Source organism: Monodon monoceros, unplaced genomic scaffold (assembly GCF_005190385.1).
Source record: "Monodon monoceros isolate NGI ecotype Baffin Bay Population unplaced genomic scaffold, NGI_Narwhal_1 Super_Scaffold_18, whole genome shotgun sequence".
Lineage (NCBI taxonomy): Eukaryota > Metazoa > Chordata > Mammalia > Artiodactyla > Monodontidae > Monodon > Monodon monoceros.
In genome coordinates this window covers 160,242,741-160,269,629 of record NW_021703774.1, presented here as the reverse complement: position 1 = coordinate 160,269,629, position 26,889 = coordinate 160,242,741, and the positions used below count along the sequence as shown (strand labels likewise).

Sequence of the window (26,889 nt, the reverse complement as noted above, 5' to 3'; positions counted from 1 at the left end):
AGTATAAAGATATGGAGTCTTGAATACACATTCTAGTTTGGAAATATCTCTTCCACCATCTTTACCTTGCCATTCTGGCATTTTGCGAAAGTGAGTTTCCAGTAACTCAGAATTGGGCACAGTGGTTCCAGCAAGTGTGTAGGGGCTTGAGATGAACTCCTTAGTCAGTCCAGGTTTTAAGAATCCAAGTTGGGGTGAATGTTGACTTAACTGCCTTGAGTATTCTTCCCTGAACTTGCTCTTCCCCCTATTTAAATGGATGGCATTAGTATTTATTGAATTTGAAGGGACATCTGAGTGAACTTTTATTTTTGTTAGTCATTTGTGCATACTAGAAGATGGTCTTGGGACAGGTTGAGTCTGTATTTCCCAGTGGCTTCTGCATTTTCTAAGGGTGGACTGCAGTGGGAAGAAGTCTAATGCCAAGAATGCATTCCAACATACTGCAGAGTAGGAAATTTGATCCCTAAAATGTTGACTTAGTGTTGGTTATGGTACATATTAGAAATCACTCAGTAATCCAGGACAGATTTTTGTCGTCCTCCAGGAAGTTAATGTTGGTATGAAATACTAAGGGGCTTTGGGCACTGGGCTATGCGCTCTGCAGGCCCAGAGTGCTGCTTGAATATGAAGAGGAAATGTGCCATGTGCTTTTTTTTTTCTCTTTTGCATTTGGGCTTCCTTATGGCTTCATTGCTTCTGGGTTCGTAAGTCCGCAATGTTAGGTATTAGACTTCCTCCTCCCTTGGCACTGGCACGTTCATGATTTTTTTGTGGCTCATCACCAGCAGCCAAGATTTTTGTATGCTTTTCCCTCTTAAACTTGTTAGCTTTCAGCTTGCTTGTTTATAGACGTCTCTGTTAAAAGGAACTCCCCCCTCAAGATCTAGCACCAGCATGACGGCAGCAGGGGAGTTTAGGGATTGGTGTGATATTTGAAAACCCATTTGCTGTGTGCTTAGTGTCTTTATTTTGCCTCCTGTTTTCCTTGAGGTCACAACTTGCATGAGTGCATCTGGGTCCAGCTGTTTATTCTCAACTGACTGGTGCCTGGTGTACTTTGACTTTAAGAAGAGTGTGAGTTCAGCCACGTGGTAGAGGATTAAAGGCTACATCGTGCTGGGTGCTTCCTTTAAGAGGAAACAGATATGTCTTTGGGCTCTTCTTGCCCAGTGATTTCCCCTCTCTCTTGGGTAGACCTTATTACAGCTTTCTGTTGTTCTTAGAGAACAAATCACCTGAGCAGAATGCTGGGAATTGGTTGCTCTTTGTTACTACATCTTTTCTGGTGAACACAGATGGCTTTCTCTCTTGCCTTTTGGACAAGATTCTGTTCTGGTTGGAAGGTGATGGAGTTTCATGGCATTAGTTTAGGAGTGTGAAACTCTTGATTCACATTCAGATAACCTGCCTTTCGTTTCCAGACTTCTAACTTTTTACCTGTTTAGGAATCTGGGCTGCCAAAGATATTAATAAGGATTTGGGGATCAATTCTGTAGGTAGTTTGTCCACAACTTTGTCCTGGGCCAGGGGTAGGCCAGGGACCTCACTGAGTTCCCTGTTTTCAAGTGATGGTGTGTTGGGGGTGAATATTAATGATAATTACCATGTAGTTGAGTACTTGCTATGTGCCAAGCACTATGCTTGGGTCTCTCCATGAATTTCTTTATTTAATCTTCACAATCATGAGAGGTGGGTTCTAGAGTTATTCCTCCCACTTTACAGATGAGGAAGTAGAGTAAGAATGAGAAATTCGCCCTAGGACAAAAAACTAGTAAAAGGTAGAGTTTAGGTTTGAATCAAGGTTTGTCTGATTCTCCAGAGCTGTGTAACATTATAAAATACTAAGTTTGCTTCTCCAAAATAAATTATTCAAGCACTAGACCTTGTTGGGACATTATTTTTGCACTAATCTAGAACTCTTTTTTTAAAAAAACTATTTAGTTATTTAGGCTGTGCCAGGTCTTCATTGCGGCATGCGAGACCTTTAGTTGCAGTGTGCATGTGGGATCTAGTTCCCCGACCAGGGATGGAACCTGGGCCCCCTGCATTGGGAGCTCAGATTCTTAGCCACTGGACCACGAAGGAAGTCCCTAGAACTCTTAAATGGGGTGAAAGACTGAAAAGCCTTTAGTTACAGTTTGACATTATGCCTAGATTTCTGTCCCATCCATCTCTTCCATTTAGAATTTTATTTAGGTTTTTGATGAATGTCTGTATGATCCCGATGGTAAGAATTGGCAGGATTTGGTGCTTAGGCCCTTTTCTCTTTGAGAGTGGGGATAGAGGTAGGATTCAGGCTCAAAGATAGAGCCCTTCACTTTGACCTAAATGAGAGTAACTTGCATTATGAAAATATTTGCAGAGTGATTTTACTTTCTAGAACTTGGAGCACTCACTGGAGAGATGAGGATTATTGTCTTAATTTTCCACTTCAGGGAAGTGAACACGTAAAGGTTAAGTGCCTCACACAGTTTCATGTCAGAGTCAGCTCTAAAAGCGAGGTTTAAAGTTCCCTTAGGCTGTGTGACTTGAGGCAGGTCACTTCTCTGAATCTGTATCCTCAACTGTATGATAAGGAAAAATATCTACTTGCAGCTGTAGTAAACGTTAAATAACATACATGTAAGTATTACTTGTTATCCAATAAAATTCGAACACAGCTCCTAGTTGGTAGAGGCCCCTGCTTGAGAGGGGGATAGAATTGAATGGTTAAAGACAGACAGCATTAGTCTGTGCTGAATTAAAAGCTATCCCATAGTTTTTACCTGGGCCCATAGCATTTTTACCTGGGCCCTGTTTAGAAATGCAAATACTCATCCAGACGTACTGAATCCAAAACTCTGGCAGTATGTTTTAACAAGACCTCCAGGCCACTATAATGCACACTCAAGTTTGAGAACTACTGGATTTATGCTCAGCTAGGCTACAGAATATATCTGAAATACCTGAGGGGCTTCTTCCAAATTATACCAAAGGCTAATGTTTCAGATGTATCTGCCCTTCCCATGATGTTGAAAGTGTGTTATTGGTTGGAGAAAAGGTTAAAAGTGCTAGGGGTTGGGGGAGAAGAAAGAAAATACTTTTGAGATGGAGCTTCTACACAGTAATGACACACTCTGTTTGTTTGTAGGGCCTGGGGACTCCCTGCCCTCCGTTTCTCTTTTAGCTCTTTGGTGGCGTAGCATGAGGATGGTTCTGGTTTGATGAAGGTGGAAAAGCTCATTTTAGGGTGGTGGCCTCCAAGTATGACCAGTTGATAAAACTGCCCAAAAAAGTCGTTCTTGAAAATGCTCCTCAGAGGCTAGTATTTGAAACCTTAATTAAATGCCATGATATCCTTTCTGCTCGTTGATGGCCACCTGATCTGAGAATTTGGTGGTCTCTGAGTAGACCATTCTTAATGACTTCCCTCTGTCTCTCATCCTCCACCCCTCAGTGCCCCAGTGGCCACCTTGAGTTTTGCTGTGATTCCTTTCCTTGTGTCCCTTGTTGTGAAGTCCTAGTAAATAAACCCTCTAAGAAGACTCCTGACAAGTTACCCCATCTCTGAAGTGGATGAGGTCTCTTTGAGGAATGGACATTTGAGCCAAAACCTGTCCCTAGTTGTATGACTTAATAAGGATTGTGCTTGGCACAGAGATGGAAGTTACAGAAATGGTCAGATAATAAACATTAATAATGCAAAGACCAAGTGGAGAACCAGTTCATGGGGGCTTTCTGAAAACCTGATGTGGTTTCTGAATCCTTCCCATTAAAAACATGTTTCCTGTACCAGACCTCTTTTCCCTCCTGCCTGAGAAGGGAAGCTGTGATCACTGTGACCTGGCTGCGATGAAGGCAGAGGCTTCCAGGAGGCAGTATGCTGACAGTTTGATCTGTGATTTGATATTTGTATGTACAGACAATACTCTGGTAGTCATATGTTCCGTGTGTGTGTTTTTGTGTTCTAGACTCACTTTATCATCCCTCTGCCATTCAGCTTTATTTTCTCTCTGTTCTTGTTCTTTTCCTTTTTCATTCTTTCCTTTGGTTTCTAACTCTGTTAGTAGAATGCAAAGCACATGGAGACTTCAGTAGCTTTAACACACCAGAGCTGACAAAATGTCTTAAGAGAACCGGAGAGGCAATTTATACCACTTTCAGATCAACATCGTTTCAGTGAAGATTCCTGGTATCTGCTTACCTCTGTTGGAATGGCCTGGCTAACTAGAGGCAGGACGTGTCTTTGTCTAATAAACTAAGAAACAGAAGTTTCCTAGATGATCTCTCCCTCTTCTCTTTTCTCACCTTATTGCCTTTGGTCTGGAGACTTTCTTAGCCCTCCTTAATCTGTTTTGGGGGTTCTGTTGGTCTAAGACAGATTTGTAACGTTCTTGTTTTTCTTTCTAGTCTGTGATTTGAATCTTCTGCTTTCCCAGTGCAGCTTTGAATTGGCTTCTTTAAAACCCCTACATAAAACCTCAAGTGACCAATATGTGGTCTCATTATGGTATTTTGGGTTAAAATAAAATGAGATTGAGATTGCCTTATTCAAGGCACACAGAATTTCCCTTTGGTAAATGTGTCTGGGTGAGTGAACACAGCAATCTCAAAAGAGTGTATGAGCCAAAACAGACTTGGGGGGTGGTACGGATAAATATTAGCTAGATTTCCATAGCTTAGCGTGCCAAGTATTCATCCCAATTTGATTATACTGGCCACAGATAGCAGGAAAGACAGCTGGTAACTTTGGTCTAGTCTCATGCATTTCTCGTATAAATGATGAAGCCAGGGTCTTCAGTACACATTTGTGTGGACAGTGGTGTAGAGGAGGGGAGGTCGGTACCAATGTACTTTTGGAGCTCTGAAAAGAATAGGAGAATCTATAGTACTCTATGGCTTTTCATTCAGGGAACTGCTGACCTTAAAAAAGCCTGAGGATTTGGAAGCATCTATAATCTTAATAAGGTAGGCTGTGCTCTTGGCCGTTCTTTAACTTATTTTATTGTGCCTGTTATAGTGGACATAGGGGGACCAAGGGAAAGGCTGGCATTTTTGGAAAGTGGTCCAGGGCAGCCCTAGGAATTAATGAAAGTGCCATGGCTGCTGCTTCTCAGTGTCTTTATCAAAATATAGTACTTGATTGGATTGATTACAATCAAAGCATGATGGCAAACAGATTCCCCTACTGCATGTGAATCAAGTTCCTACAGCTAAGTGATGTCACAGATACCTTTTTTAGTATAGAAGGAAAAACTTGGGCAGAATGTAAAACTGTGCACTTAGAGAAATTTAGAACCTTTTTATATGACCCATGCCAGACCAAGTTTGGAGTTACAGATAAAGTAAAAGGAACGGGGGAAAAGAGAGCTTTTTAAAGGAGAAGGCAAGGAGGCCTTCAAGTTTTTTGGCTAGAAGCAGGTTTTGCCTTTGCCTTTTTTGTCTATTTTTGAGCAGTTATCTGTAAAGCAATTTAACATATGGAAGAGGGAGTAGTATTTTAGAAACTAGGTCAAAAGAACTAGGTGTGATTTAGAAGTGTTGTCTTTACTGAAAAGTTGATATATACTCTCCTGGGTAAAGCTCTGTTTGAAAGGCTATGTGCCCCTTGCCTCTCCATGTATCCCTTAAGTGTACCATATCAGTTCCTGATAATTGACAAATAGGTAGGGAAGAAAATGTCTAAACCTACTTAGTGCTTCATTCTTAACCTACTCAGTTGGGCTGCGGTCCATCCACAATAAGGTCCTTTCCCTAGTAGAAGCACCAAAGGATGGTTTGTGGGAGGAAATACTTTTTTCTGATGTCAACCCATAACACCTCGTGTGGGTAGTCAGGTCTGTATATTGTTAAGTTTTTAATTATTAAGCATATACTGGAAGGCAGTATACCAACCTGTTTTCCTTGTATACCATCAGGTTTTCTTGGACTTTGATCATATGCCCCATTTCTCAAGAATTTTCAGGATAAGAACTTTTTTTTTAGCTCACTTAATTGTCCGGTCCTGTTACTGAAATATTGTCTAATTTAAAGCATACAATAGTTGGGACTTGCCAGTGTAAGAAATCTTGTGGCAAAACTTCTTTTGAAAAACCTGTGAGTACCTACCTACCATTGGCAGTTGCTTACAGTAATGTAACAGCTACTTAAGGAGCTTCTACAGTGTATCAGGCAACAGGGTTCATAATGCCATGGAGTACTTTCTCGTAGGGAAAGATATAAATAAATAATCACAAATAACTATATAATTATAATTGTATTAATGCACTGGGGAAGTACCGCCTTCAGTAAATTATTTTCCAACTATTTCATAAAGTAAATTTTTATTTATGATTACCTTGGCTAGTGGGTGACTTTGTACTGTTGAGCTCTTGGGATAGGTACCGGTCAGTTCTGATTCCCTTTCCCATCACTGCTCCAGGGTCAATTGTTACAGGAAATTCTCCATCTCAGACTGGACTTGTAATGGGCTAGAGTCCATTAGTTCTCAGTGAGGCTCTTCTTTGTGTGGAGATGCATTGCAGGACATTTGGCATCCTGCTCCCCAGGTAACAAATGCCGGTAATACCACAGAATCGCTGTGATAACCTAAAAGGCACTTTCGTACATTGGTTTCCAAACACTTCTCAGGGGCTAGTATTGCCCTGGTTGAAAACCGTTGGGCTTTACTGTCAGGATTCTTGGAAGGAGCTATTGAACAAATTCCTTTGGGAGAACAGACTGAAAGTAGGTAGAGCTTGAGAACTGGACTGGTCAACCCTTTTGGTGTCTAACTTGTGTGTGTTTGTGTTTAAATTTTCTTTATTTTTAAAAAATATTTATTTATTTTTGGCTGCATTGGGTCTTCGTTGCTGTACATGGGGGCTACTCTTCGTTGCAGTGCACCGAAGTCGTCTTATTGCGGTGGCTTCTCTTTGTTGCAGAGCACAGGCTCTAGGCACGTGGGCTTAGTAGTTGTGGCACACAGGCTTAGTTGCTCCGCGGCATGTGGGATCTTCCTGGATCAGGGCTCGAACCCATGTCCCCTGCATTGGCAGGTGAATTCTTTTTTTTTTCTTTTTTGCGGTACGCGGGCCTCTCACTGTTGTGGCCTCTCCCGTTGCGGAGCACAGGCTCCAGACGCGCAGGCTCAGCGGCCATGGCTCACGGGCCTAGCCGCTCCTCGGCATGTGGGATCTTCCCGGACCGGGGCACGAACCCGTGTCCCCTGCATTGGCAGGCGGACTCTCAACCACTGCGCCACCAGGGAAGCCCGGCAGGCGGATTCTTAACCACTGCACCACCAGGGAAGTCCTGTAGTATTCTTGTTTTTTAAGTGGGTATTTTGAAACTGCTTTCAGCTCCATTCTGCTTTTTCTCCTATTGAGTATGGAGAGAGGGAAGTAATTTATTTGATTGTTAGTTAACTTCTAGTTGACCACTTTGGGTTTCTGGTCTTGAGTGTGTGGGACCAGACCTGGGTCTGGTTTCTAAGCTTTATTGCTTAGAAATTTGGGACTTGTGTAGGATGATAATAGCTAACATTTTGGGTGCTGGAGGTTATAGCAATCAAACACAGACACGTACCTTGTATTCTAGCCTTGTAGCTTATACTAGTCTAGGATATAGACTTTAAACAAGATAAATAAGTAAACTTTAGTATATAGTATGCTTAGTGATATGTGCTCAGGAGCAAAGTTAATCAGGGATCAACTATAAGAAGTGTGCAGGATTGAAATCTTAAATGGGTACACCAGGGGAGGCCAAAATGAAGTGATATTTGATGTGAGAGAGCTATACTAATACCTGAGAGAAGAAAGAGTATTCCAGGTGGAGAGATCAGTGAATACAAAGACTCTGAGGCTGGAGCATGTCCAGCTGGTTTGAAGAACAATGTTTTGTTTCGTTTTAATGTATTAACTTATTCAACCCTGAGGGTGCTACTACTGCCGTCTCTATTCTGTTGATGTAGAAACTGAGGGACAGAGAAGTTGAAGGCATTGTGGAGGCAGAGCTCTTAGGACTTACTGTGTTGAACCAAAGCGTTTCCTCTCAGCATGAAAGAGGTTAGGAATTGCCAAGACCTCTAGAATTCCACTTTCTCTTTCACAGTCCCCTTTCTTTTCCTCTTTTAAAGTAGGAAAGTTTGTTTTACACACGGATGTCTACCTTCCCGGAGTTTATGTTCTAGTCTAGGATACAGACGGTGAACAAGGTAAATAAGTAAAGCATATAGTATTGTTAGTAATAGGTGGTCAGGTGAACAAGGCAGTTGGGGATTAAGTATAAGAATTTGGGAAATCTTGGCTTTGAGAATGCTGCTTATTTGGGAATCTGAGGTCCGTTCCTAGTTTTTCTCTATTGGCCAGGCACTGCCCTCTTCAGACCATAGGTTGGCTAAGGAAGCTGAACGTGCATCTGAGTTCTAGGGTCATTCTGTGCTGGAGATGGGAGGAGATTTGGAGGGAGGCCATGCAGCCCAAATGCTCCCAGACTGGACATGAGAATTGCCCGAGGAGATTCCTGGCCCCATCCCAGAGCTGCTGATTCAGAATCTAGAGGGCGGGATTCAAGTGTGTAGCTGAAGAGGTTAGGTACAGCCTGATTAGTGCCTACCCCTCTCTCCCCAGTTGATCAGAGAACTGGGATTGAAACTCAGGCATTCTCTTAGTCTAGTGTACTCTTTTCACCGTGTTGTAATGCTGTCTTACTCTTGAGATTAAAAAGTTGTAAACAAGGGGATGTTTAATTTTATCAAATGGCATTTCATTGTTGTTTAATCATTGTCTTGGGGCCTTACTGTTTTATATATTATATACCTGGGTTTTAAGTAGTACCTGAAGAATTCTTTCTCAAGAAAGTATGTGTCTTTCTTAGAGGCTTTTGTAATTCATTGGAAATTGGGAGAAATTGGTTAGCTAAGTTTGGTCTTCCGAAAAAGAGATCATCATTTTTGGAAGAGCACTTTCTCTTTGAAAGGTGGCTAATGAAAGTGCTCTGGATGAGAAGAACTTTATTATTTGTTGGGGAATTTATTACTTTAATGCTCTACTTGCTTTATTTGAAGAGCTCTTTCAGGACCCAGCGAAGAAATAAAGAAATGCCAGCCACCTGGTTGTGGTTTTTCTGTCACGCCTCTTCTGGGGGACAGCTGCGAGGTGGTTATTACGGTTGGCTCTCATAATTTGTTTGAGTTTTGTGGAAGATTCAGTGACTTTTCGCCCTTTGGTCTCTTTTTTCTACCCTTAGTGAGTGTTTTTCTGATTTTCTGGTCTGGAAAGATGGAGCACAGTAGCCTAAATACCTCTGAGCCAGGGAGAGAGCCAGGCATCTTGTCTTGTTCTCTATCACATTAGAGACAGTGTGGGTTGGAAGGTCCTGAGTCTGTTGTCAGGTTGCAGCCCCTCCTAGGAGTTCGGTCAGCTTGATGCTTCAGGTCATGTCTTTGAAATGGGCTCTTACTTAAGGCTGCAAAGGGGAATGTGCCCTGATCTTCAAGAACCGTTTCTGTAAACAGAATGGGGTAGATAGAACTTTTAATTGACTTTGGGTTTTTTTATTTATATTCAACTTGGACACTTACGGAACGTTGAAAGAATTTTTTAAAAAACTGTCTCTTTCAGGTGGTAGTTGTAAACTAGTTGTTGGTAATTCCTCTCTCACCATAGGCATATGGCCAGCTTGTTGAGAACTGGAATGAACTAGAACTAAAATGAAAGAATTGTTTTCAGTCTCTTGTGAAGTAGAAAAATGGGGTGTGATTCTCAGGTTATGAATGATAAGAAACATAGGCTGAGTGGGTTGATCTCCTGGGTCAGGTGTTGGTATATCTGATGAGAGATTTTTATTTTCTTATCATCAGTATAGCTTCAGGAAATCAGTGATGTCTCCGGTGTGGCCAAATAGGAAGTGAAGAATCTCTTGTTATCCTGGGTCACATAAACAGTGGGCACGTGACTGTTTAAATGCAAAACAAAATGAAGGGAAGGAATCTCCTTATTTTAGGAGGCAGGGTCTGGGGATAGAACTAAATGCAGGTTTCTGGGCAGTTTTTCCTTGATTGGGGTTGGGCCCCTAGACCAGTCTTCAAAGCCATGAAGTGTACTGGAGGAGTGAGAAAAAAACAGGATGAGGATACAGATGTCTGTGCGGCTGGGGAGGGGGGCACTGTGAGAATGAGTTATGCTGGTCAGCTCACGTGTATCGGGGTGCAAAGGGTGGTTCTCTCTATGGAATCTACTCTGTCCTTCCTCAGATCTGAGTGTGGGGCCACGTGGAGCTTGCGGGAAGCTGAGAGCACGTTGGTTGGGAGAGGCCTTAACTTTTGTATTTATCCCTGCCTGGAATGCTCCTCAGTAGGGGAGCGTCCCATAGGGAAACTGGATCAACAGCTGCCGCCTGTCCCTGTAATCACAGGAAGCCAAGGCTGGGTGCCTTTGTATGGGAGCTCCACAGCCAGACAATAGTTTGTGCTGGCGGGGCCATGTGGCGAGTCACGTGACCTGGGGCTGTTTTCTGCCGGGGTCCTTACCCATCTGTTCTTTCGGCTCTTTCTGGGTTATCAGGCGCCAGTCCAAGTCCTCCCAGGCAGCCAGCTTCATGGCCAGAGATTACGAGCACTAACCTTCCTGGCAGGGGTGGTGTGGCTTCGCGTTTATGCAGATTAGCCATGTGTTTCTCACTTCAAGGCGTTCCACAGGAAAAGCCTTTTCCTGTGTTTGGCTCTCAGTGGGCGGTTCCCAGCTTACTGTACCGGGACTCAGCAAGCAGCAGGCGAGCACGAGAGGGATCACAGTGCACGGCCCCTCCCATTCCACCTCCAGTGCTACGTCACCGCAACACAACCGCTCGAGCTCTCAGACTGTTGGTGTCATTCATTCGGTGCCAAGATTGCTTTAAAAAATTCCCTTGGCCCCAGTTCAAACAGGAGTACAGCTGGGATGTGTTAGATTTTAGGCAGTCTGCCCTCAATTTGAGATGAGTTATAAATAGCAGTGCCGACTTCCTTAACTACCGCTCTCTGAGGTAAAATGCAGGTTAATTACTGTGGGAATCAATTAGGTGGTTCTTTTGGTTAAAGAGCCAGGGATGCTTTTTTTTATTGTTGTTATTAAAAGTCATACAACAAATCTGGCCAGGAATAAATTGAAAGCGCAGTGAGTAAGAAATAATATTCTAGGTTTCTACTAGCCTCAACTAGTTGGCATTTAGGGTGACAGGACAAGTGGTAGTCAAGACTTCTGCTTTCTGATGGACACATTTTTGGCAGCCCGGTCCATCTCTCTCCAGTCATGTTCTTGCTGGTCCTTGGGTACCAAATCTGGCTCCTTTGGTTTGCTACACGGTCACTTCCTTTCTGCATCTTTGGATTGGGACTGAAGCCTGGAACTTTCCTCAGTTGGACTTTTTTTTTTTTTTTTTTTTTTATTTTTTTCAGTTGGACTTTTATTTCAAGAAAATTAAGAAGTTTCTCTTTCCTGGTGCCACTGCATGTGGTGTGGTGCATTTTGGTGAACAGTATCTCTCACTTTGAAGTTGGAGTCCCTGGCCCCGCCTTCTCTGCTCTCTTCTCAATCAGTTGTGATCAGAAGTTGGAGAATTTGAAGTCCAGTGTGTTATATCTCAGCAACCCCTTAGGTCGTTATGGCTTTCCTTGGTGCAATAAGAAGTTGTAAGGGATTCCATTAGCCCTCTGATCTGGAGGGGCTTTTAATTCCATTTGCTTAGAGCAGGGGATCTCTGTGCAAGTGGTTAGTCTGTAAGCTGTTTGTTCTGAATATATTCAAAGGGACCAGCCTGCTAGGCATCCTTGCCTTTGATGCCTAGGGAAACTGCAACTTTTGATGCATTTCATTTGGCAGGCAGTTTGTAACACGTCCAGTGATCTGGAAAGAGATAAGTGGTGAATAGAGATGGGGGTTTTCTTATGGCTCTTTTCCTCTTTTTTATTTTTATTTTTTATGAATGCAGGAGAGTATATAGCAGGGGGCCCGACTTCCCTGATCAAGGGGGCAGCATTTTCCTCTCAATTATGTGTCTTTGTGGCAGAGCCTTTGCTTTTGAAGTGTAATCACAGTAATCTACTCCTGTGGTTTCCCATTGAAGGGATTTCCTCTCTGTCTTTCCCAGAGAGGAATCTCTGGCTCTTTGGTGTTTCCCATCCTCTGCCTCTTCCTTGGTGCCTGCAGACTGCTGATACTGGTTTTTCTATCTTGTATGTAGTAGGGATTTTTCTCGGCTGAAATTGCTACTTTCCAAAAAAACTGATTAGTGAAGATTGAAGGCCCCTTCTCTGTTATGAAAGATTGGAAGATGACGTTTCATCTATAACTGCAAATCACAGATCTTTCACAACGGTTTTAAATGTCAGAAGTGTGAGTTCAGTCCCTGCCTACCTCCCCCTCTGATATGAGCAGGTGTTTACCTTTGACATGAGACCAGAGTAATCTGGTTGAACTGAATATATTTTAGTTGCTAAGCTGTGTATTCCGTTTATTATAACCCTTTAGTGAAGGGAAGGGGTCAGAAATCTGATGTGCAGGAAAGGGAAATGTCTTAATTTCATTTTTTAGAATAAGAATTCTTTGAACTTGTGTTTATTTTTAGTCTGCAAGGAATTTCTAAAGTAATGGAAGAATCCTTGAACCCTTTAGTAGCTGTCCTCAATTGGGAGTGCAGGCACCCTGATGTGAGACATGGGGCGGGGGTGGTGGGTAGGGGGGAGTAACTTGCCTTTAGCCTTTTGTTTTTAAACAGTGTGTTTGTGGATGCCTGTGTGGTTTGAAGACCTCTCTGGTTATAGGAGAGAGGCACTTAAGGATGGCACTTAAGAGTCTCCTCAGAGGTGTGCTCATTCTTCCTTGACTGTTTGTTCTACCCTCCCCTTTGCTTTTTCAGTTCAGTCCCCATTTTTTTCTGCCCTCAAAGTCATAACCGGGTTTAGGGGTGTCCCTGGCCCTTTGGCTAGGTGGTTTAATCTAGGCTTTCTTCCCATAGTATCCCCTACCCACTTCTTAAAGTAGGGCAGCCTGGCACAGTGAAGTTCCTGAGCCCTAGTTCTGCACTTGGGGTCTTTCGGGGGACTTTGAAGATAAAATACCTGATCTCCGATTCCTGAGAACTTAGTCTCGAGAGATGCAGTCAGTTAGCTGGACAACTAAGTGCTAAACCTATGATTCTGACTGATTTTACAATAGGACATTTAGAAGTGTGAAAGAACAGAATGTGCTAAAGAAGTGGGAAGTGGCTTCATGTTGAAGGGTTGGGTTTCTGCTGGTGGAAGCCATTGTGGACAGGAGGGCATGGCAGGGTACTATTGCGTAGAGCTGGACATGAGGGAAGTCTGGCATGAGGCTGAAAAATGCGGAGAACTGGAGCATGTGGCACATTTTAGAGCCAGGCAGAAGCACTATTTATCATTATTGATAATAGCTACTATTCATTGGGTGTTTAAGTACCAGGCACTGTGTGAAGTGTGTTATGTGCATTTTATGTTTTTTGGCTGTGTTGGGTCTTTGATGGTGCACGTGGGCCTTCGCTGGTTGCGGTGAGTGGGAGCTACTCTTCGTCGCGGTGCGCAGGCTTCTCTTGTTGCGGAGCACGGGCTCTAGGCGCGCGGGCTTCAGTAGTTGTGGTACATGGGCTCTAGAGCACAGGCTCAGTAGTTGTGACGCACGGGCTTAGTTGCTCCGCAGCATGTGGGATCTTCCTGGACCAGGGCTCGAACCCGTGTCCCCTGCATTGGCAGGTGGATTCTTAACCACTGCGTCACCTAGGAAGCCCCAGTTATGTGCATTTTAGTTAAAGAATTGATGTGCTCAAGGTCAGTGACAAGAGTTAGGATTTGAACCCAAGTCTGTCGATTTATTACTTTCTTTGCTCTTTCTATTTGATACTGTACATGATGTAGTAGGTAGGAAGTTTGGGGCTGTTGTTGAGCAGGGAGAGGTGAAAATGATTTGTGAGTATTGCTCTAGAACTGTGCAATCCACTATAACCACCAGCTACATGTGGTTATTTGAATTTAAAGTATATAAAAAGAATTCAGTTCCTCAGTCACACGAGGCATATTTCAAGTACTTAATAGTCACACAACACAGAAAATTTTATGGGGCAGTGTTTCTCTAGATCACTGGTTCTCAGCTAGTAATATATATTAGAACTAGGGAACTTCCTGGCAGTCCAGTGGTTAGGACTTGGCGCTTTCACTGCCGTGGCCTGGGTTCAATCCCTGGTTGGGGAACTAAGAACTAAGATCCCACAAGCCATGCATTGCCCCCCCCCCCCCACGAATCATCCAAGGATCTTAAGGGGTTTAGGGGGAGGGAGCCCAAGCCTTTCTAGACTCGCTAAATTGGAATCTCTAGGGAGAGGCCCAGGCATTTGTGCAGCTTCTCACATCTGATCGGTAGCTGTGGTTAATAGCTCCTGCTCTAGAAGCTCCGTAGTAACCATGGTAATGACTGCCCCTTGTGTGTTGAGGAGATCTAGACTGACAGAGATACCCAGAGTGGGCTGGTCTCTGTTCAGCAAATGTAGTCTCTTCACCTGGGGGCCACATGGACAGCAGCTGCAGTCTAGGATAAGATGAGGATCTCCTTGTTATTTGCGGCATGATGTGGCTGTGTAAGCCCCTGAGCTCTTTGTAGGAGAGAATGGTGATGTTTTGGCTCCATTGCCAGGTGTATCTGGGGAAAACTACATGCTATTTATTACTCACTAGTTTGGTTGTTGAATTTGAACTTCCTAAACAGGCCCAAAAGAATCCACGTGGCTCCAAAGTTATGATCGGGAATGTTATTGGAGCTTCTGATACAGAGGCAGGTCTGGGCAAAAATTGTTTAGTTATGATTGTTGGAAATAGCACTTTAATAATATTGACATGTAGTAGTGATTTGGGACACGGTTTTACTATGATTCTCGTAGTTTGGAAACTTGGGAGGTTTCAGTGTTAACCTTTTAAGGTGAGATTTCAGCTGCAGCCTAAAAGAGAACTTCGTTTCTGCTTTTTTTCGGTTAGTATTTAGAAGAATAGTCTCTGTGGCTTTTTATCTTATCCATTTTCCTCATGACAGCTTGACTTCTTCATTATTATAAAACACTTAGGTAGTGTGCTGCAAAAAAAAATATTAGAATAATTTATTAATTATAGAATAATAGAACCAGAAGGGAGCCTAGGTGTAATCTAGGCCAGTGGTTCTTAAAGTATGGTGGTCCCTGGACCAGCAGCATCAGTATCACCTGGGAACTGCTATAAATGCATATCTTAGGCCCACCCCTCAACCTACAGAATCGTACCCTGGGGATGGGTCCCAGCAGTGTGCGTTTTAACAAGCCCTCCGGGTGATTCTGATGCATTCTGAAGTTTGAGAACCACTGAATTCCTTAATACCTACTCCCCATCGCCAATTTAATTTAAGATTCAGTTTTCAAGTTTTACGTCAGGTGCAGCCCTACTTGGCAACTTGGGTGTATCTATTTAAGTGCTTAGAGATACTCCTTCCCTTCTCACCACCAATAGATATAGGTAGGCATCTTTGGGAGGGGAAAGTGTGCTGGGCCTCTGTTCTACGTAGCTCCAGTAAGATAAAATTATGTCAGAAAGTGAATGAGTTGACTGATCCTGTTGCACCACAAAGAGCTGGAAGTTATGTTTGTAGCCAAATACCTATGAGCTTTGAGGTTCCATTATTGGTACCTCTGCATCTTGTTCTTTAGAGAGACATAATCTCTACCTGCCTTACACCCTCAAGCTCTTGAATATTAAAGGAGGTGAACTTTTCAGTTGAGTTGCACAAGGCTCTAAATAAATTCAGGGTCACAATTCCCTCAACAACTGTAACTTAGCTGTGATAACCCAGTTGGAAGAAAGCATAAATTTAAGTCCTCGTGCCATAGCACAAATGGGCTCTGGATGTGCAAGGAAATAAGTTTCCACTGTTTAAAGAATAAAAACATCTAGAGGCTTGTGTATTTGAATTCCCTACCACAGTATTAAAGCATCAGTTCTGGTGTTATTGAACAGGATCATGGCAGAGTATAGCAGCACCATCCCCTCCCAACTGAAGGGCCTTTGTTCTCATTTTTCTGTACCATAGAGTACGTGTATTCATTGCTCCACACCTGGCCCGTTCCTTGGATCTCAAGTAGTACCACACTTATAAAGTAGTATATAGCTTAGAAGATGCTTTCACAAACCGGTGGTGTTTCCATTTTACATATGACAAAATCAAGGTTCTGAGGAAGGTTAAATGACTTGCTCAAGGGTTATTGGGTCTATACCATTACTTTATTTCATAGTAACTGTTTTCCTTTGTGGCATACAGACCTGTATGCCAAGGTTTGTGTTCATATTGGCTAGAGGACATCAAAGCTTCAGGTTAATGAATTGCTCTTTATTTTGTAGCCATCCAGTCCAATGGATCAGATGGGCAAGATGAGACCTCAGCCATATGGCGGGACTAACCCATACTCGCAACAACAGGGACCTCCATCAGGACCGCAGCAAGGACATGGGTACCCAGGGCAGCCATATGGGTCCCAGACCCCGCAGCGGTACCCGATGACCATGCAGGGCCGAGCGCAGAGTACCATGGGCGGCCTCTCTTATGCACAGCAGGTAGATGTTGACTCCGATTACCTCAATCCTTGTTGCTGTCCAAGATCTGGTCTTCAGCTATAGAATCAGAATGTGTCTTTGGCTTCTAAACCTCTTGAAAGGAACATAGGCCAACTGACTCAGTTAGTTTCACTGTGCTATGTACAAGGCCAAGGTTGTGGTCACCATCGCATGTGTGCTTGAAGGAAAACTGCTCCCTGGCCACCTGCTATACGTATCTGTCTTCTTTGACCTGGCTGGCCTGCTTGTACCCACTGAATGGCGATCTCTGAAGGAAGTGGGAAGAAAGAAAAAGGCAGTGGCTGAGCACCAATCAATCCACTGCTACCAAGAAAAACCGCTCATACCATGTGCCCTGGGGAGAGAAGAGGCCCTTCATGTTCTCAAGGCCTTCAACATACAGCTGTCTGGTTTAAAGTGAATGTTTAGAAGGGACTGGGATTAGCAGGAAAAGGGAAGATTGAGCAGTAAAGATGCTAACAGTGCTATTGCAGATGCTAAGATTTTACTCATCTCCTTTTATCTGACCATCCGCACCATCATCTTTTTATTGCCATTTTTTGTTTTGACAGCATTTTCTACCACTTATATGTGAGTGATATTCATACTGAAAATGGTGAGGGATAGAATATAAGACGTAACTTTACTTCTAAGACTTGAAAGCAAAGTATGCCCTTATATAAAATCACTTTTTTTTTCAATGAGAAAATGGAGGAGAGTTGGGAAGGATATTATTGGTCTTTTTTTCCCCCCTCCTTGCCAGATATATCCCTGGTGCCTAGAGTAGTGCCTGGTAACAAGTAAGCAAGTAGGCTGTCAGATACTTTTTGAATGAAGACTAAATGAAAAAGAGAACCAGGGTAGTTTAGTGATTGGCATACCATCTGGCTTACTAAACCCTAGGTTTTCAGTCGGCTGAGCCAGGCTGCTCTTGACTCTTCGTTGTGGCTAGGATACAGATTCCTAGCGCTTATAAAAACAGTCTAGGCCATGATAAAAAGAGTAGACTCATTGGTGAAAACAGCTGTTCTTGAACTCTTGTAAGTTGACCAGATTTTTATTAAATAGTGTAAATTTTCTGCGAATGAATGTAATCCACTTAAGAACAAACCAACTAGGAACCCAGCCTGGCTGTCCTTCCTGGCTCAGTTTAACAGGGTTGGTAGAAAAACCCTGGGCTTTCTAAATGTGAGGCTTGGCTTGCCGGCTTCGTATACCCATCTTCAGGGCATGGCTTCTGACATAATCACCTTTCTTCATCCAGAAGGGTCAGTGCTAAAAGTATCCTTTCCTTTTACAGATTCCACCTTATGGACAGCCAGGCCCCAGCGGGTATGGTCAGCAGGGCCAGGCTCCATATTACAACCAGCAAAGCCCTCACCCCCAGCAGCAGCAGCAGCCCTACTCCCAGCAGCCACCATCCCAGACCCCTCACGCCCAGCCTTCATATCAGCAGCAGCCTCAGTCTCAGCCACCGCAGCTCCAGTCCTCTCAGCCTCCGTATTCCCAGCAGCCATCCCAGCCCCCCCATCAGCAGTCCCCAGCCCCGTACCCCACCCAGCAGTCCACCACCCAGCAGCACCCCCAGAGCCAGCCCCCCTACTCACAGCCGCAGGCACAGTCTCCTTACCAGCAGCCGCCACCTCAGCAGCCAGCATCCTCGACGCTTTCCCAGCAGGCTGCGTACCCTCAGCCCCAGTCTCAGCAGTCACAGCAAACTGCCTATTCTCAGCAGCGCTTCCCTCCACCACAGGTAAGAGGCCCCTTCCTCATGCCCTTCCCTACGTGTGACCGCAGACTTTGGGGGCTGGTGTCATGAGAACTTTGCCTTACAAAATTGGTTCTCTAATTGAAACTAATAAAGATATAACTGCATAAAAACCTGTAGTTCTCCATCCTCATGAAATAGGGCAATGGAAAGTTGCATAGGCAGAAAAGAAATAAAGATAATGGGACTGATTTTTTTTTTTTTTCTTTTTTTTTTAACTCAGAATTCAGAACTTGAGCATCCAAGTTAGTTTGGTCTTTTTTAAAACAGTCGCTTTGGGAGGCTGTATTGTACATTCATCCAACTGCCATTCCATTCTGCTATTGCTCAAAATATTTTGGAGCCCTTCATTTGAAACTGCTGTCAGAGCTGACATCACATTCTTTAGAATAGTCTCAGTGGTAGCAAATCTCTTATTTTTTTGAGAGTGGATTTGATTTTGGGAAATAGCTAAAATTCATCTGTAGCCATGTCTATGAACAAGGTAGTTGATAAAGTCTAAATAACAACTTGGGCTTTATTCTTCAAGGAGCAGAAAGAGGAGAATGACTGAGTGATGACAGGTCCATTAAAGATTTTGTGCATTGATGGCATTGTTGGAATAAATATCTTTAAAGGAAGCAGTACTCATTTTAATGCAGAGGTCCTAGCGTGAGTTTTTTGAATCAGGTGGTCTCATTCCTTGATAGATATAACTTGTAGTTAGCTAGACTTTAGCATTTATCCCCAAGTAACAGCTTTCTGTGGGTGGTGATACATGGTCAAGAGTGCCATCAGAGAGTCTTATGTCCACTGTTGACATTCTTAAGAGCCACAACTTGTTTTTTTCTGCCTTTGGGTAATATTGTGTGTGATTGGGCAGTCTCTCACACCTAGCTTCCCCTGTTGAAGAGAGCCCCATAGGCCTTTCATCATGAAGCAAGCTTGCCTGGTTTATCAATACCAAGCTCTCACAGCTTTTGTTTTTCTTGTTTTAGGAGTTATCTCAAGATTCATTTGGGTCTCAGGCGTCCTCAGCCCCCTCAATGACCTCCAGTAAGGGAGGGCAAGAAGATATGAACCTGAGTCTTCAGTCAAGACCTTCAAGCTTGCCTGTGAGTATTTCTGCCACCCTCTAAAAGATGATGGGGGCAGAGAGAAAAGCAAAGAAAACCAGTTTCTGATTGGATGTTTTGGTGGTATTGAGCTAAATGAATGATGAGCTATTCCTTGAATTCAGGCTCAAAATTCTGAATAGGAATTTATGGACTGACCTTATAGAATGTCTGTTTTGGTTGCCTGCCCAGGGAGGAATATGTGTGTGATCTCTGTTTAGAGCTCTAAACACTGTTTTAAAGTTTTTTTGTTTGTTCATCTTACTTTTGAGGGCTTAATTTTTAGGTGTTTGTCTGAGCGGTAAGCTAGGAGGTAGGATCTGGGGTGCATTCAGCATGGATTGTCACATTGAGCATGGCGGAGTAAAAGCAGATTTTCTAGTTGTTGTTTTGTGTGAATAGGTGCTTTTGTCTAGTAGAGTTTTTGGTGCCCAGATGCTTGGTTAGTGTTTATAGAATGGACCGACAGTATCCTGAGAAAGACAGTGTGGTTTGCTGATTAAGAGCTTGGGCTCTACACTCAGAGTTCCTGGGTCTGCATTTTGACTCTGCCGCTAACTCTGGAGCCTTGAGCAAGTCACTTAACCTCTCCGTGCCTTAGTTTTTGCATCCGTAAAATGAAACTCTTAAGTACCCACTTCATGGAGAGGTTAATATTAAATAAGTTTATATAAAGAGAGTACTGGTGCTTGTAGGTGCTCCATAAATGTCAGCTGTTATCATCATCGTCTTAGAGGGACTACACTTGACACTCAAAGGCAGTTAACACCGACTATTAAACAGTAGGCTGGTTCTGGGAACATTGACCTTTCGTCTTAGCTCTGCCAGTACACGTAGGCAAGTCACTTAGGCTGGGCACAGGAATAAAATGGAATGTTCTGAAATCTAGTAAGACTGCAGGTAGCAAACCTTCCATTACAAACCTGGCTTCAGTTTAGGAAATGGAAATTCAGCCACAGGTGCAAATAAGATTCTTTTGAAATTTTGATTCTACTTGGATTTGAAGCTTGTCTCTTCATTTATTCTGACTTTGGAGAAAATGGTTTGGGGATCTTTAAGGAATAGGTGGGAGGCAGGAACTCACTTCATCGTGAAGCCTCCATGGCTTCCCTTGAAGATCTCTGAGCCATAACCTTAGTAGGGCAAGGTCTGTGGAGTCCCTCAGCACCTGTAATTCAGGCTTCCCAGGCCAGGATGAATAGCTATTGTCAGATGGGACTTCGGAGACTGTTGACTTTCTCAGCTGAGGAATTGGGGAAGTGTCTGAATAAGGCAGTCACTCTTTGTTCCCTTCTCATTAATGTCTGTTGCAATCCTTTTCTGCATCCTGAACTTCACTGGAATGTGCTTTTTAACCTGATTCAGTCAGAACTGTGTAACCACTCCCTCATCATCTATGGTCTGTAGCTAAATCTGGGTGAGGTACACAATATTGTGGCAAGAATCCAAATCGGTGGATTTCTACCAGTGCTGTAAGTTGCTCCTCATCAAAAAGTTTCTGCTTGTTTCTAGTGACCTTTTGATTGGACTGTATTTGATAGTTTTTAGTCCTGAGAAACCTAGCACACAAACATGTTGTGTGTCTTTTGAGGGTTGCGGGCCTTATACTGTTGAATCCAAGAGCTTGATTTGACCTTCTGAAGTGAAGACACTGGTAGCCTCTTGGGCCCAGGAGAGGGTTGTCCCTGGGTTAGCCTATCACAAGGAGCATTCCCAAGTTCAGGCTTCTACTGTAGATTCATACAAATGGGTCATTTGCTTTGTAGTAGAAACTCTGTGTGAGAGGTGAGCAGGCTGGGTTATTGGCATCTTGTTTGTTGAATTGCTTTTTATCCCTCTGCTACTTGGACAAAGAAACAAAAGGTGGTTTACTCTTCGAAATTTTGGTTTGATGCCAGATTTGCCTAGCCAGGCTGGGGAAATAGTCACATCTGAAGAAGGGAGAAGGCTGGATTCCCTGCAAGGGGCCCACTCCTTTCTTCAGCAGGTGTGTTAAGGGAGCCCTAAGTTCGCCAGTGAATCCCTCCACTCAGCACGTGTTTGTTTGGCTCCAGAGCAGGTGCTGTGCTGACTGGAGGGCAGCCCCATCAGTGTTCCACATCCCTCTGCAATCATTCGCCTTTCTGGCTTAGCCCTAAAGGCATTACGATTGTGACCCTTGACTTAAAGGCTCAGTATGGTTTCTGATCCTGATTATTACAAAAATTAGATTTTGAGGAGTTTTTGCTCAGCTATTAATGCCAAACCATTTAGCTACTATTATCCTGATTATGTTATCCCTCTATTAAAACCTCTCAATTATTTTTCATTAATCTTAGAATAAAATCCAAAATCCTTATTATTACAAAGGCTATTCTCCGCCCCCCTCCCCGCCCTCCCTTTCTGATTTAGTAGGTCTGGAGTGAGGTCTCAGAATTTGCATTTCTAACAAATTCTTGATGCTGCTAGACCAAGGATGGCACTTTGAGAACCTCTGCTTCATCCTTTTTTGCTCTCTGCCCTCTCAGTTTCTGTAAGGCCCCATGCCTTTTCTGCTTCCAGCCCCTTGCACACAATCTTCCCTTTGCCTAATACACTTTTCCTCCTAACTTTTCCCGTTCGTATTTCAGACTACATCTTCAAGATCATTTCCTCAGAAAACTCTTTCCTAATCAAGCTTCAAAACTCAGCTTAAGGGGCTTCCCTGGTGGCGCAGTGGTTGAGAGTCCGCCTGCCAGTGCAGGGGACGCGGGTTCGTGCCCCGGTCCGGGAGGATCCCATGTGCCGCGGAGCAGCTGGGCCCATGAGCCATGGCCGCGGAGCCTGCGCGTCTGGAGCCTGTGCTCCACAACGGGAGAGGCCACAACAGTGAGAGGCCCGCGTACGGCAAAAAAAAAAAAAAAAAAAAAAAAAAAAAAAAAAAATCTCAGCGTAAATAACTTCTATGATGCCTTCACTGACTTAAGACAGTTTTTTAAATTAATTAATTAATTAGGTTGTGCTGGGTCTTAGTTGCGGCAGGCAGGCTCCTTCGTTGTGGCAGGTGAACTCTTAGTTGCAGCATGCATGTGAGATCTAGTTCCCTGACCAGGGATCGAATCTGGACCCCCTGCACTGTGCCACCAGCGAAGTCCCTAAAGGTAGTTTTTATTTTATTATTTTAAAAGCCTGCAATATTTAAGATATATGAAAAGGTATAAAAAATAATTAGTTGCCTGAGTACCCATCTTTAGAAACCAAACCTTGCTGGAACAGGTAAAAGCACCTTATATAGCCCAATGGGATCACTTCCCTACCCTTGTGCCCAGAGAAGCACTATCCTGTATCTGAGGGTTTTTTGCTCCATCTTGCTAGAGTATTTTGCTGATACTTCTACGTTGTTGGGTCTTTTCCACTAGACAGAAAGCTCTTGGAGGGTAGGCATTGTATTATTGACCTCTGTGCCCATAACACGTATCGCATTATACCCAAAACCAGTGGTTCTCTACCTTGGCTGCATGTTAGAATTACCTGGGAAGCAAATGATCTTTAAAACCAATGGCCAGGGTTCACAGAGTTCTGATTTGTTTGATATGGGGTGAGGCTTGGGCTTTGGTATGCTTAGAAGCTGTCCTAGGTGATTCTGATTTACAGCCCCTGTAGAGATCCACTAGTCCAAACTATGTCAGGTTCCTTTACTGTAATAGACCATCTTAGTGCCCATGCTTCTTGTCAGTGCTTATCTCAAGGGTAATTTCAGTTACTTATTCCAAGCTTAGTGAGGGTAGACTTGCTTTGTCTTGCTCAATGCCATCATAGTGCCTGGCATATAGTAGGTTCCAACTCATTGAACAAATAAACCTGAGCAGGTTCACTGATCATCCAAAAAGTGTATGGCTGACAGGGGACAGCGTGACCAGATTGTTGTTTTCACTGCTAGTGCAAAGCGGTTATCACAGACTGATACGGGAATGCCCAAACTTCATTTTAGAGGATAGATTAATTTATTTGTGCTTCCTGACAGTGGCCTTAGGAAGAAATGGGGTTGGGGTTTGTCATTATCTTATAGCTACCACTTCACCTTATGTTAAGAAGGTTCTTGGGACTTCCCTGCTGGCGGTCCAGTGGTCAAGACTCAGTGCTTCCATTGCAGGGGGCACGGTTCAATCCCTGGTCAGGGGAAGTAAGATCCTGCATGCCACACGGTGCAGCCAAAAACAATAAAAGAAAGAAAGAAGGTTCTTGTAAGGAGTGGGTGAGCAAATCTCTAGGTGTTTCATTAAGTCTTCAGTTTTCTTTATTTTGGGTCAAAATCTGTAAGGGAGTCATCTGTAAATTGGTTTCTGACTTTTGATTATAGTCATTTTTGAGAATGACTTGGAGTTGCATCTTGAAAAGCTTCTATTTAAGTGATTCATTCAAGTGTATGTGGTTTCCTTGGAGTAATGACTGCTTCCCAAATTTTTCTTACTGCAGCACATTTGTAAATGTACATGTTAGTCTTGAAAGTGTACCTGGGATAGAGTTTCCATTCAGTGGTGCAAAATGGATATAGGATTAAAAGCGTTGATCTGGTAGAGGTTAGCTATATCACTGCTTCTCAAACTTCAGCATGCATTAGGAATCATCTGGAGATCAATTAGAACAAGATTACTGACCTCTACCCAGAGAGATTCTGATTCAGTAGTTGTGGGGTAGGACCCCAGCATTTGCATTTCTAAGAAACTCTCAGGTGGTGCTGTAGTTCTAAAGACCATACTTGAATAACAATGAGCTTTGGTAGTCCTTTGAAAAGGGAAGAAAAAAATGACTAGACTAGGAAGCCACAGTGGCAACTTGAATAATAGTGGTGGTGACTTACACTGTCGTTTGACTCTTGATGATCTGGAGGGAAGACTGCGGGTTGAAAATGAAGGAGGGGAGACCTTGGGAGAGACAGACTGCCTGCAGCTGTGCCCCCTGCAGTTTATTCCGAGGTTAGGGCAGCCCTTGCGTTGCCAGCACACCCTGGGAGCTCTCAGCTCTGTGGCACTGATTGCTGGATCCCTTGTATAAGTTGTTCACCAAATCCTAGTCTACCTCAGAAATGGCTTTTAAATCCCTTGTCCTTCCTCGTTGCCTTTCTTTCAGGCCCCCATTATCTCTCACCAGGTGTTTTGCTACAGAGTCCTGACCTGTTTCTTTTCCTTCCAAGTCTGTCCTCAACATAATCACCAGAGTGATCATCTTAAAAAATCAAACTTGGCAAGTTAACACTATTGTTCTAAAACCTCTGGGTACTTGTTGTCTATAGGTTTAAGCCCAAGTGTGACATACAAGTTCCTTTGTGATCTGGAGGATTGAGGATATTTTAAAAAGAAAAAGAAAAGTAGGTAAGTTCCCTGTCTTACCTGTAAAACCTGGCACCCTGTTTGCTGTGGTTGTCATATAGGAGGCAGAATACGCATTAGACAAGGGTTGAACTTTGATGACTTCTGAGGTAATCTGAGCTCTTAAGTTGGTGAGTCTGAGTATGACATGGTTGCAACCCTCAAGGATCCTCCTCTGTTTCATTAGTAAAATAGATGGAAGAATGTGTGCCTGAATGTTACAGTGAGTGCTGTCAGGGCTTGGTGAACTCAGTGATCCATTTATGTCTAAATAGTAGAGGGAAGACATCATGGCAGAAGTTTAGTTAGAATGAACTAGGTATGGATGTATTGGGGTGGTTGGAAAGGAAAGTACAGCCTGAGCAGAGGCTCGGTGGGGGTGGGATGACACTTAGAGGGGCTGGTCAGGATCAGGCTTCCCGGGGTGGGGAGTAACAAACAGGATGGAAAGCTAGATCACAGGGGCTGGAGCCCCGGTAGGATAAGGGAGCCATTTGGACCTTATCTCATAGGCCTGCAGATATGTAATTAGGGCAATAACATGATGAAATTAATGTTTTACAAGATGATCCATTGGTGTGTAGTATAGTTTGAAAAGGGGATAGTCTGCAAGCAAGGGGATAAGTTAAACTGTTGAAATAGTTCTGGTGTTCAGTGGAGTTCTACCCCTCTGTCTCATTTACATAACCACCTAGTCTTAGTTGTGAGATGCACAGGAAAGAATCTATAGAACTGAGAATAAGTGCATTCTACTGGCTGGAAAATTTAACCATGTTGTATACTGGGTTGGGGCGGGGGTGGGGGGATCTCATTGACGGAAATAGAAAGGTTAATAGGAAAACTCATTTTTGAGGAGAAGTTAAGTTCCATATAGTGAGATATCGAAAAACAAATGCTTAGTTACTAGTTGGAGATAGGAGACTGAAACTTGGGTAAGAGCTGAGTCTGGATAGAACTCGAGAGTTGTCTGCATAGTGGTTAATCGTTAAACCATGGAATGAAGTTAAACCATGGAATAGTTAAACCACCCAGACCATGCAGCATGGAGAGAGGAGCCAGATGGAGCCCTGGACAATGCCTGTGGTCACTGAGTAGAAGCACCCAACACGTAGCTGGAGAGATTGGAGGGGGACCAGGATCGTGTCATATTTCCATATTTCTGGAAGCCAAGGAAGGGACAAAGATGGTGTGCATCTGAAGTATTTTCAAGGAATATAAAGTTAGATTTGTCATGAAGCAGGTTACTGGAATACTTCTGAGGTAGGGAGAAGACCTAATTTCTGAGGGCTGGAGGGAAGGAAATGAGCAAGGGAAAGGTGTAAGGGTAACGAGCACCCTTGAAAGGCATGGAAAGGGAGGCAGCTGAATCGGCCTGAATTCCTTAGCTTCATCTCAAGACCCACACGTGTATAAAGCAGATAGATACAGAATGGTGACGTTCCTGGCAGAACATTAGGAAGGTATAAACAGGCACATCTTTCAGGAGTTGCGAGAGAAGGGAATCAGGGACACTGGGTTAGCTTAAAAGGGACACTATATATCCTTGACTGAAGATGTCTCAGACACTGCCATTGAAGATCTCAACCATATTTGTTTGCTCTGGTTAGATAGGAGTGGAAGTTGTTGATGCCAGGAGTGAGGTGAACTGGAGTAGGATTTTTTTTTTTTTTTGCGATACGCGGGCCTCTCACTGTCGTGGCCTCTCCCGTTGCGGAGCACAGGCTCCGGACGCGCAGGCTCAGCGGCCATGGCTCCCGGGCCCAGCCGCTCCGCGGCATGTGGGATCCTCCCGGACCGGGGCACGAACCCGTGTCCCCTGCATCGGCAGGCGGACTCTCAACTACTGTGCCACCAGGGAAGCCCAGGAGTAGGATTTTTAATATCTGTTAAATTATCTAAAGATATCGTTGTATCACTTGGGTTTCCAAGCCCTTCTTTAGATTTCTACTTAACAACAAAGTAGCTATTAGCACTCATGCTTTACTACTGTGATGTTCTCAAATCTTGAGAGCTTGGGTTATAGTGATCTGGAAAGAGGAAATGGGAGGGAACTCTTGTAGAATCTGAATCTTAGAGGGCAGGAGTGAAGCCAGGAAAGGATCTACAGCCAAAACGAATCTT

General features: G+C 43.6%; 1 protein-coding gene across 2 annotated transcripts in view; it reads left to right on the top strand.

Moving 5' to 3' along the window:
• ARID1A (AT-rich interaction domain 1A) overlaps positions 1-26,889 on the top strand; it is a 69,574-nt gene that overhangs the window by 9,877 nt on the left and 32,808 nt on the right. For both annotated transcript variants that reach the window (XM_029230661.1, XM_029230662.1), the window contains exons 2-4: positions 16,367-16,579; positions 17,880-18,332; positions 19,325-19,441. In XM_029230661.1, the coding sequence (XP_029086494.1) occupies positions 16,367-16,579; positions 17,880-18,332; positions 19,325-19,441 (783 nt within the window). The remainder of the gene's footprint in view (positions 1-16,366; positions 16,580-17,879; positions 18,333-19,324; positions 19,442-26,889) is intronic.